Genomic DNA, 11,763 nt, shown 5'->3' on the forward strand with positions numbered 1-11,763 from the left:
AGTCCCAGTAGCCTCCAGATCCTATAAGCACTGCATGGGAGGCCTCCCCATCTCTCCTCCCAACCCCCCAGCCCCACTCCCAAAGCATGTGAAACTCTCCCTGGCATCTGGTGGCTCGTGTCTGTGCTGGCACTCGTCCTAGGCCTCTCGGAGCTTGCTTGTTTGGCCTGCATTAACTTTGAATTTTTTAAAAAATACTTTTTTGGGGTTACAGCCAGCGATGCACAGGGGTTACTCCTGGCTCTGCACTCAGGAATTACCCTTGGCTGTGCTTGGGGGGCCATATGGGATTCTGGGAACCGAACCCTGTTTGGCTGCGTACAAAGCAAACGCCCTACCCGCTGTAACTTTGAATTTTTTTTGTATTGTTTTGGGACCCTACTCAGTGATGCTAAGGGTTATTCCTGGCTCTGCACTCAGGAATCCTCCCCTGGTGGTGTTCAGGGGACCCTGTGGGAATCAAATCTGGGTTGGCTTCTTGCAAGGCAAGTGTCCTCCCTGCTGTACTATCACTCTGACCCTGAAATGTTACAAATTTCTGTGTCTTTTGGGTTTAGGGGCCACCCCTGGTGATGTTAGGGGATATTTCTGGCTCTGTGCTGAAGGGTCACTCTTGGGGGGCCATATGTAACCAGAGGTTTTACCCTAAACCCAGTCACCTAAACCCTGTGCTAGTCTTCAGGGCAAAGAAAATCCCTTTAGGGTTCCAGAGCCGTAGTCAAGCAGGTGGTGCGGGCGCTGGCCTTGCATATGGCCACCCCAACCCAGAGGTCATCCCCAGCATCCACACGGTGCTCTGAGCACTGCCAGGAGTGATTCCTGAGTGCTATGTCAGGAGTAACCCCTGAGCATTGTCAGCTATGGCTCCCCAAACAAAAGAATATCACTTCTGGATGGAGAGATAGTACAGCGGGCAAGGTGCTTGTCTGCATGGTGGCGGCTGCCTCAGGCTCAGTCCTGGGCTCATGTATTGATCCACTGTGCCTGTTACCTGGGTCCCTTGGCCCCATTCCATGTGAAAGGGCATGCACTTTGGCACCAGTGACAGGGCAGCTCCCAGTGTGGACCCTGGCTCCTGGAGCCTCTGTAGGTGTAAGCATTTCACTGGGATTTTTCACTTTGGTGCTGCCAGGGATTGAACCCGGGATCTCACCCATGCAAGGTGGTTGCTTGACCACTGAGCTACCATTCTGGTCCAGCACATATGCAGTGAACTCATGCTGCCTCACCTGCACAGTGGCTCCCTGGTGCCTCCCTCCCAGGGCCCAAAGGAGGGACTCAGGGAGCTTTCCCTCCCTGTCACCACCTCCAGCCTCTGTCCCAGTGTAGCCCCACCTTGGGGAGGAAAGACACGGGGAGCAGAGGTGGTCAACCCTCTGTGCTGGGAGGAGAATCTCTTTACTGCTGTGGAGGCCAGTGGCTAGTCAGTATCAGGCATCATGGCGAGGCGGGGCCCCTTCGGAGTGGTCAGGTAGGGGGATAGGGCAGAGCTGGAGTATGTCAGGCTGGTGGGGCCGGTGGTGGTGGGCATGTTGATGGGGCTGGTGGGTGAAGGTGGGGACAGGCTGGTCAACACCACGGCCCCCTCATCCAGGGAGCGCTTGTAGGGGACTGGAGTGTCCTTCTGGAGGTCATGAAGTGCCAGGTAGGCCTGGAACATCTGTGGGCACAAAAGGGCTGGTTTAAGGGCCGGGGGTGGGGGGTTAGCCCAGGGGGTTGAGGCACTGGCCCTGGGCCCTGCGTGCATCTATCTGATACCAGTGATCCCAACACTGTATAGTGTCTCCTCTGCCCCACCAGGAATGATCCTTTTTATTTTTTGGCTTTTGGGGTCACACCTGGCAATGCTCAGGGGTTACTCCTGGCTTTGCACTCAGAAATTACTCCTGGCGGCGCTCAGGGACCATATGGGATGCTGGAAATCGAACCTGGGTCGGCCACGTGCAAGCAAATGCCTTACCTGCTGTACTATCCAGCCCCCAGGAATGATCCTTGAGCACAGAGCCAGGAGTAAGTCCCGCCCACCACCAGGTGATACCCCCTCAAAAAAAAAAAAAGGAAAGGGCACCTTCTTTCCAATTTGCCCCAGATTACCCAAGGGACTAGCAGAGACTTTGGGGGTGTCCCTGCGCCCCTCCCCTCTGATCCCTTAGCCTCTGCTGAGGGCACCTCCTCACCCAGGCGAAGATGGAGAAGAAGCTGAAGGAGATGGCGGCCTTGGCGCTGCTGCTGCCCAGGAGAAATTCTTTGGGGGAGCGTTGCCACTGGTTGGCCAGGAAGCAGAAACCCACGAACCAGATGCCTGTCCACAGGACTGTGGGGGGCAGGAGGGCAGAGTGGAGAGGCAGCAGCATCAGGGACAGGACCTTTCCCTGCCAGCCCTCTGCTGCTCCTGCTCTGCAATTCTTGTGAATTAAGCCACATCTGAGTGCGAGCCGCTGGCAGTACGTACTGGTATTTGAGTGTCAAACCGCAATCAAGTCCAATGTAATTAAAAAAAATTCAGAACCTCTACTGACAAATTTCACTCAAAAGGAGAGGGCTTGGATTTATTTTTTTAATTGTATTGGACTTGATTATAAGGTTTACACATGGATACCAGCACATACCACTCAGATGAGGCAAATATTCAAGGCCAAGGAAAAAAAGGCAAGGAGGACTAATCAATGGTTGGAACTTACCACAAGTGTGTGTGGGGTGGAGGGCAGTTAGGATTGGGAAGGGACCAATATTACAATAATAGTTGGAAATGATCACTCTGACAAGAACTGAGGGTTGAGAGTAAGTAAAGGAAGGGATATACATGATAACCCTTCAGTATCTATATTGCATACCATAATGCCCAAAAGGGGCGGGGGAGGGGGGAGAGAGAGAAGGAGGGAGGGAGAGAAAATAGGGAGAGAGGAAGAGAGAAGAAAAGTGCCTGCCACAGAGGGGGTGCGGAGTTGGGGTGGGAAACTGGGGACATTGGTGGTGGAAAATGTACACTGGTGAGGGGATGGGTGTTGGAACATGATATGACTAAAACCCAATCATGAACAACTTCTGTTTTTTGTTTTTTTTGGGGGGGGTCACACTCAACAATGCACAGGGGTTACTCCTGGCTCATGAACTCAGGAATTACTCCTGGCGATGCTTAGGGGGACCATATGGGATGCTGGGAATCGAACCCGGGTTGGCTACCTGCAAGGCAAACGCCCTATCCGCTGTGTTATCACTCCAGCCCCACATGAACAACTTTAATTGTGTGTTATTGTGTTTCTCACTGTGATTCAATTAAAAAAAAAATCCAGGTCCTCCGTCAGTGGCTCTGGCCAGACTTGAAGTGCTGAGCCAGTTGCAGAAATATTCTGGGCCTATGCTCACCAACTCGGGGCCACAAGCTTAGCCACTTGGGCAGAATATTCACCCCCCACCCCCTCAACAAAAAGTTCACCCCTGAAAACAAGTCTGCCCCAAGATGCTCCACTGGTCTGAGGTGGGGAGGAAGGGGAGGTATGCGGATAAGAGTGGAGCTTGGGGGATGGCTCCAAAGACTGAAGTGCATACTTTCTTTGGGGGGTACCTCAGGTTCAAGCCAGGCAAGGCATGGATCTAATAAACACTGTTTATTATTATGATTATGGTCCCAAGAGAAACCAAACCAAAAGAGCTGAGCTGAGTAAGACAGAGGAGGAGCCTGAGGCCTGAGGACAGGGGTGTGCACACATTTGGCCCTTACTGTATGCCCGCTGATATCACTCTAGGGTGCTCTACTAAAGGACTTTGCTTGGACCTGATAATGCCTTGCGTGCCTCATGCCATAACCTCTTTTTCTTCTCTGTGAAACAGAAAGCAGAACAGGAGAGGGTGCCTAGGGGTCCACTAGGGGCCCTGGACTCTGAACCCGATGTGGGGGAGAGGTTTACATCACATATGGGCTTCAGAAGAGCCCTGCACAGACGGGGTCCCCGTGCTTTACCTGTGTTTCACACTGGGCAGAGCCTACTCAGACCCAGAGCAGAGTCTCAATCCTCAGCCTTGGTCCCTGCTCTGAACCTCACCTTTGGGAGGCAGAGCAATAGCAGAGTGGGGAGGGCATTTGCCTTGCACAGGGCTGACCAGGGTTCTATCCCCAGCATCCCATATGGTCCCCAACCCCAGCTAGGAGTGAGCCCTGAGCACAGCCTGATGTGGCCCAAAGCCCCCCACCCCTCACTTTCTGCCCTCCTGGGGCACCCTGTGGGGCCCTCTGTGTGGGGTTCCTAAGAAATGCTCTAGGAAGAAGGGAAGTGGTGCTGAAGCCATAGCACAGCGGGTAGGGTGTTTGCCTTGCACGTGGCTGATCTGGGTTCGATTCCCAGCATCCCATATGGCCCCCCAGCACCGCCAGGAATAATTCCTGAGTGCATGAGCCAGGAATAACCCCTGTGCATCGCCAGGTGTGATCCCCCCCAAAAAAAATAAATAAAAGAAGGGAAGTGGGTGCAAGCTAACAGCAAGGCTGGAGGGAAGGTTCTGGAACCTCCTAGGTCTAAAGGCCATGCCCTCACTTCCGGAAGGGGTAGAAGGGCAAGTCTGCCTGGATCCAGAGGGTGCACCACGCCTCACCTGCCAGGATGAAGTCCAGCAGCTGAAAGGCTGTCCTGAAGCGGGTGCTGACCATGGAGCCCTCTTGGGTATCCAGGAGCACGAAACTGAGGCAGCACAGGAAGGCCAGGAAGCCGGCAGCCACGGCGAAGCTGCAGGCTGCGCCATTGCTGTCCAGCACGCAGTGTAGCTGGCTCGAGTCTGTCTTGTTCTGGTAGCCGTCGGTCAGCAAGGAGGAGAAGATGATGAGGGCGAAGACCTGTGGGTGTGGGGTCCGCAGGGACCGACCAGAGCTGAGCTCAGTTTTCCAACCCCCCTCTGAGCCCTGGGCCCCCCAGCCCTGTGCCCACAGGGGTCCACCAAGCCCTGTCTCCGCTGCCTCTCTTCTCCAGCCCAGGTCTGTGTGTCCTCCAACCATAGCCCATCCCCCAGGGGCCCACAAGTGTCTGTGAGCCCCCTCACCCCACATGGCTTTTCAGCACCTCCAGGACTGAACCCTAGTCCCTCAATCTGGTCTTGCAGGTCCTGTATTGTCTTGGTTCCCCATAGCCCCCTGCCTCACACATACACCCCTTTAGCACCCCAAACTAGTACTGTAGCACTGTCCTCCAGTTGTTCATTGATTTGCTTGAGCGGGCACCAGAAACTTCTCCATTGTGAGACTTGTTAATATTTTTTGGCATATCGAATACGTCATGAGGGGAGCTTGCCAGGCTCTGCTGTGCAGGTGGGATACTCTCGGTAGCTTGCTGGGCTCTCCGAGAGGGAGGAATCGAACCCGGGTTGGCCACGCCCTACCTGCTGTGCTATCACTCCAGCCCCCCAGACTAGTAAAGTAAAGTAAAGTAAAGGCCCTCCCGTTGATCGTCGATTTGCTCGAGCGGGCCCAGTAACGTCTCCATTGGAGACTTTGTTGTTACTGTGTTTGGCATATCGAATACTCTCGGTAGCTTGCCGGGCTCTCCGAGAGGGGCGGAGGAATCGAACTCGCGTCGGCCATGTTGGCCGCGTGTAAGGCGAACGCCCTACCCGCTGTGCTATAGTATGGCCCTCCAAATTCAGGTACTAACATCAACTGCTTCTCACTGTGCTCCAGACTCACGACTTGCTCAAGGGCCAAGAGCTGCTCTCATGAGTTCTCTTTCCTGTTTGGGGGCCATAACCAGCAGTGCTCAGGGTTTCCTCCTGGCTCTGTGCTCAGGCATCACTCCTGGCAGGGCCCAGGAGACCATAGGGTGTTAGGGATCCAATCTGGGTTGGCTAGTGCCTTAGTGCAGTCCTATCTCATTGATTGCCTACTCACTTTCTGAAATCAATCTGTGAGACCTCCCCAATGACAGCAGGATGGAGAAGCGAGGAGCGCAGCCAGCACCCAGAAGCCCCTGACATAACTAGTCTCTTGGGTTCGAGAATTTTCTTTTTTTTTTCTTTTTTTTTTCTTTTTGGGTCACACACGGTGATGCACAGGGGTTACTCCTGACTCTTGCACTCAGGAATTACTCCTGGCGGGCCTCAGAGGACTATATGGGAATGCTGGGAATCAAATCCGAATTGGCTGTGTGCAAGGTAAATGCCCTATCTGCTGTGCTATCGCTCCAGCCCCAAGAGGATTTTCTTTCCCAAGAAAGCACATCCCCGATCTGCCTACTTGGTCCTGATTATCTACACTGTCACCTGTTATCCCTACAGCTGCCCTAATATGTGGGCCTCAATGACGGCCCTGCTTTGAGAGTGAAACTGAGGCACGGAGGGGAATCAGAGAATGTGGCAGGGTGGGGCTGCAGCAATAGTACAGCTGGTAGGACACTAGCCTTGCACATAGTGGATCCGGGTTCTATCCCCAACACCACATATGGTTCCATGAACCCTGCCAGGAGTGATCCCTGAGCACAGAGCCAGAAGTAAGCCCTGAGCACCAGCAGGTGTGGCCCCAAAACAGAAAAGAAAATAAAAGTGAGGTTTGTGCAGGAGTTAAGGTGCTTGCCTGGCGTCCTGCCAACACTGGTTCGAATACCCAGCATGCATGTAGTCCCCTGAGCATCACTAGGGGTCACTCCCAAGCAGAGAGCCAGGAATAGCCCCTTGAGAACCAGAGGATCTGGCCAAATCCTACCCTCCTTGCTCATGACCCCTCAACATAAATGAGGTTTGCTAGCTTATAGCTATGTGGAAGACCAGGTTCAATGCCTGTCACTGCAAGTCTTACTGAGTACTACTGGGTATGTATGGCCCCCCAAAACAATAAATTAAAATGTGAAAAAGGGGATCAGAGTAATAGTACAGCGGGTAGGGCATTTGCCTTGAACATGGCCGACCCAGGTTCGGTCCCTGGCATCCCATAGGGTCACCTGTGCCCTGCTAGGAATTACCCCTGTGCATCGCCAGGTGTGGTCCCTCTGAAAAAATTATATATACAAAAGATCTGAAGCAGGCTGAGGACAAAGAGCATGGAGGCTGGGCAAACTGTGTGTGCCAAGCATGATGTGATAGGGCTTCTTCAGAGATAGGGAGAAATCTCATTTGGGGGATGTGCTGAGAGCTGAGGCCGGGAAAGTGGGAGCCAGAGCTTGGCAGCCTTGCTGCATTGGCGCAGGAGAAGCTCCATGTCTAATCTGGAAGTCTTGGGAGTGGAGACTGGCCTGGAGAACAGGGCCAGGGTCATGACAAACTGGGGGTGCGATGAGAGCGCAGGAAGGGGTCAAGATAAGCAGTCAACTGATGTAAGAGGAGATTGGTAGACAGGCACTGGGGAGAAACTGAATTGACTGGGCCGAGGCCTGAGCTCTGGAAAAGCCAGTGATATCCAGGACGGAAAATTGAAATCGGGGATTGATTGGCTATGGTGGTGCCAGCGAGAACAGGGCCGGAAGGGAAGGCGAGGGGAGGGCAGTCATTAGACGGTCAGCTCCTGACCAAGGTCCACATGGGACTCTCCACTCTTTTCCCAGCATAACTGCAAGTCAGCGAGTGTGTGTGGGTAGAGGCAATGAGTGGGGCCTTCTTTGCTCTTATATGGGTAGGCAAAAGACTGACCCCTAAATCCCCCGTTTCTGTCCAGTTCCTCTCTCATTGGCCTTATTTGCTTCCTCTTAACAACCAACCCCCACCCCAGTGAGTCCCTCTCTCTCTCTTTTTTTTCTTTGCTTTTTGGGTCACACCTGGCAATGCTCAGGGGCTACTCCTGGCTCAGGAATTACTCCTGGTGCTGCTTGGGGGAACCATATGGGATGCTGAGAATCGAACGTGGGTTGACCGTGTGCAAGGTAAACCCTACCCACTGTATTGTCACTCCAACCCTGCGAGTCCCTCTCTTGACCCATCCCTGGAACATGAACCAAGGGTGTTCGCTGCCACTTCCTGTTTGGGGTGGGGAGCCGAGTTCCCAGAAGAGCAGTGTGTGGAGCCCAGCTGAGGCCAAGGAAGCTAATGGATCATTTCTGAGCCCTGTTCATTGTACCTGTACCCCTTCAAGCCTTGCATTCCTCCTCACAGTGGATGTCCCTAATTCATTTATTTTCACTGTAGCTGCATGCTCCCCTGCACCCTTCCAAGCCTCACATCCCCCCTCAGTGGATATTCCTGATTCATTTCTTTCACAAGTAACACGTGGAAGTCATTCTGGTGACAGAAAGAGCCAGATGTGACTGACTCTACCAGTTGTGTGGCCTTGGGCAAATCCTTCCCCCCTCCTCCCTGACTCAGTTTCCCTGCTTTTCTCTGTGCTGCAAAGAGCAGGAAGGTGGGGCTCAGGCCTTGGCCCTTGTGATTCACCCTGAGAGGAGAAAGTGTTCTTTTAAGGTCAGGTAGTACGGAGGGGGAGCAGAGTGCGGCCCTCCTATCTTGTGTGTGTGTGTGTGTGTGTGTGTGTGTGTGTGTGTTGTGTGTGTGAGGGTGTGGGGTTCAGTGCAACTGTCTCTCCAATGGCCTCTCCAAACCTTGGGCTGTGTTGGGTGGGGATTGGGCTGGGTGGGAGGGACCCTATTCCTCTGCAGTCTGGGTTCAATCTCCTTCCATGCCCTCCCTGGCCTCTCCGCAGGGACTCACCAGTTACGGCGCCAGCTGGCGGGCGGCAGTGAGGACAAGGGCACCAGCTGCCCAAAGCCTCCATGGAGGAGCCGGGCTAGGGGGCAGGAGGGGAGGGCGGGTGGGTGGGTGGATGGAGGCTGTGAGCGGAGTCCGTGACCACAGCGTCTGCCGTGTTCAGCAGCCCTCCCCGCCCCTGGCCCACACCAGTCCACACCAGCTGGGCTCTGGCTTCCTGGCCCCCTGCCCTTTCGTTCCGGCTTCAGAGGCCGGTGGATCCCATTTGGACCATCTGGGTAATGTCCTTGGGCAAGCCACTCAAGCTTTGGAGCCTCTGTTTCCCTTTTTGGGTCCAGCATCAGATAGGGTGCACAAGTGATATAGGGTCGTACTGAGGGGCTGGCTCTGCCATGTGGAATTTGTTAATTCTCTTCTCCAGAGGTCACAAGAGGAAGGGACACAAGTTGTTATCATCCCTGGTCCCCAAAACCCATCTTTGTCCTCACTCAAAGATCACTGATGTGTCCTGATTACTATGGCTAGTTCAGGAAGGAAAGTGGCCTGCAGGGCTGTACCAAATCAGTTTCTCGTATTCACTTATTATTTTTGGGGGGGAGGGTTCCATCTTGGTGATGCTCAGGGGTAACTTCTGGCTCTGTACTCAGGAATTACTCCTGGTGGTGCTTGGGGAACCATATGGGATGCCAGGGATCAAAGCTGGGCCAGTCATGTGCAAAGCAAGTGCCTTACTAGCTCTGACCAGAACATTTGTTTATTGCTACCAGTTTTCCAGTCCTGTGAGAGTGAGGGCCAACCCTTGACACAAGTGGGATAGAGGGTGAGAGAAATCTGCTCATTTGCTCAAGGTCACACAGCTGTACATAGTGACCTTGGAAATGATCCAACTGAATGGGCATTTAAAAAATTCTTTTTGGTCCACACCTGGAGATACTCAGGGGTTACTCCTGGCTCTGTGCTCAGGAATCACTTCTGGCAGTGCTCAAGGGACCATATGGGATGCCAGGGTTTGAACCCAGGGGAGCCTCCTACAAGGCAAGTGCCCTACCTGCTGGGCTATCTTTCTGGTTCCTGGGCATTTTTTTCTTCTTCAAGTGGCTTTACTTTTTTGTGTTTCTTTTGGTCACATCCAGTGATGCGTGGTGTTACTCCTAGTTCTGTTCCTGGTGGTGCTTGGGGGACCATATTGGATGCTCAAGATTGAACCCGGGTCAGCTGCATGTAAGGCAAAAGCCCTATCTGCTGTATTATCGCTTCACCCTCAAAAACATGCATTTTTGAGATGACAAGGTGCTGCTGCCTAAACATTCCACCAGCACTGGCCTAGACAACTCCCCCCCAAATATGTCATCCCACAAGGGACAGCATATGGCTAAGCCATGATTTGGAGCCAGGCCTGCTTGATCCCTCTCAGAAGGTTCCAGAAGGAGGAGAGAGATGATCTGGAACCTGCAAGGTGACTTTGGGTTCCATGCTGGTCACCCGCTACTCCCGGAATCTCCTCAACAAGGGCTGGTGGGGATGTCTCAGTGGGAAATCTCATGCCTAGCACACAGAGGGCCCTGGGTTCGTACCATTGTTCCACACAACTTCACCAGCCACTGGGGCCTCAATTTCCCATTTTGTAATAGGAGTGTAATGGAGACTTCACAGAATCTTGGCTCTGATCTCTCTGGCACGAATGCCCCAGAGAACCCATGAATGGTCAGAAAGCAGTATTGGGGCCACATGAAGGTTTGATGTCTCTTGACTGTTGTGGGTGTGCAAATGAATGCACATAAAGCCTGGCCTGGCCAGCACTGGACACACTCACTATGCTAATTTCTCCTCCCATATTTCTGCCCAACTCTGGGAACCCCTTCTCCTCCTACGGAAAAACTTTCTGCTTCCTTTCTTGTCCCTTGTCTGACAGGTGGAAAATGAATGGGCTCACCTGTCACAAAGCCCAGTTTGAATCCCAACTTTGCTTCTTTTCTTCTCCTTTTTGTTTTTGGGTCATACCTGGCAGTGTTCAGGGATAATTCCTAGTGGTGCTCATGGACCTGGGTCTGCTGTATGGAGGCAAGTGCCTTACCCAATGTACAAAAGATCTGAAGCAGGCTGAGGACAAAGAGCATGGAGGCTGGGCAAACTGTGTGTGCCAAGCATGATATGATAGGCCTTCTTCAGAGATAGGGAGAAATCTCATTTGGGGGCCACACATGGTGATGCTGGGGTTACTCCTGGCTCTGGGCTCAGGGGACTATATGGTTTTTACTTTATTTTTTTCTTTTCTTTTCTTTTTTTTTTTTTTTTTTTGCTTTTTTGGGTCACACCTGACAATGCACAGGGGTTACTCCTGGCTCTGCACTCAGGAATTACTCTTGGTGGTGCTCAGGGGACGATATGGGATGCTGGGAATCGAACTGGGGTCGGCTTCATGCAAGACAAATGCCCTACCCACTGTGCTATTGCTCCAGCCCTCAGGGGACTATATGGGATGCTGGGGATTGACCCTGGGTTGACCATGTATAAAGCAAACCTTGACCCACTGTAGTATATCTCTGGCCCTGTACTATCTTTTTGGTTCCCAAACTCTGTTTTTTATTGTAGGACTGTAACAAACACTGTCCAGTGGAACTTTCTGCCATGATGCAAAGAAAGAACTAGGCCTGGGAGCCATTTAAACACACAGTTTAAACACTGTGCTCAGGAATCACTCCTGGCAGATTCCGGGGAGCAAACTAACATCAGCTGCATGCAAGGCAAGCGTCTTAGACCCTGCTCAGTTTTCTGATTTCAGGAAACGGGACTCACAGCATGGAAATTTAAAGAGCTCGGTTCCTCCTAGGAGAGTTAATAGGTGCTCAGAATAGCTCAGGGCCTACACTTAGATGTCCAGTTACTAGCTCCTTTGGCTTTGTTTTCCCAAGTGGCCTCTTCCCACCTCTCTCCATAACTTTTCTGGGAGGTGAAAACTGTGTCCTGTCACCCCCAGGGCTGTGGGGTCACAGGAAAGCCTCACCCCTGCGAAGATCCGCCCAATTGTCTTTGGTCTCTTCAGAAACTGCACGGTATCAATGTTGGCCAGATCCTGGAGGCTTTCGGGGATGTGCATGGTGATGGCTTTGCTCCTGGGGCCCCAAGAATTAGCTGCCGGGATTTGGATGCTGG

At 52.8% G+C, this 11,763-nt stretch overlaps 1 protein-coding gene across 1 annotated transcript; it reads right to left on the minus strand.

Annotated features, from left to right (window-relative positions):
* Positions 1-1,420: 1,420 nt before the first annotated feature.
* SYNGR4 (synaptogyrin 4) lies at positions 1,421-11,719 on the minus strand. The gene is made up of 4 exons (XM_056135574.1): positions 11,615-11,719; positions 4,591-4,828; positions 2,178-2,314; positions 1,421-1,660 (listed from the first exon to the last, which is right to left on the minus strand). Exons 1-4 carry the CDS (start codon positions 11,705-11,707, stop codon positions 1,421-1,423), a joined length of 708 nt encoding a protein of 235 aa, XP_055991549.1. The 5' UTR covers positions 11,708-11,719.
* Positions 11,720-11,763: the final 44 nt, after the last annotated feature.

This window comes from Sorex fumeus, unplaced genomic scaffold, assembly GCF_029834395.1.
Source record: "Sorex fumeus unplaced genomic scaffold, SorFum_2.1 ptg000122l, whole genome shotgun sequence".
Classification (NCBI taxonomy): Eukaryota; Metazoa; Chordata; class Mammalia; order Eulipotyphla; family Soricidae; genus Sorex; species Sorex fumeus.

What these genes read in the sequence shown, in the direction of transcription:
- SYNGR4 (XM_056135574.1), bottom strand. Translation starts at nt 11,707, where the DNA reads ATGCACATCCCCGAAAGCCTCCAGGATCTGGCCAACATTGATACCGTG. An exon ending in GCTGGACTTCATCCTGGCAG is followed by an intron (nt 2,315 to 4,590) that starts GTGAGGCGTGGT and finishes TGCCCCCCACAG; the next exon opens with TCCTGTGGACAGGCATCTGG. An exon ending in TCTTCTCCATCTTCGCCTGG is followed by an intron (nt 1,661 to 2,177) that starts GTGAGGAGGTGC and finishes TTGTGCCCACAG; the next exon opens with ATGTTCCAGGCCTACCTGGC.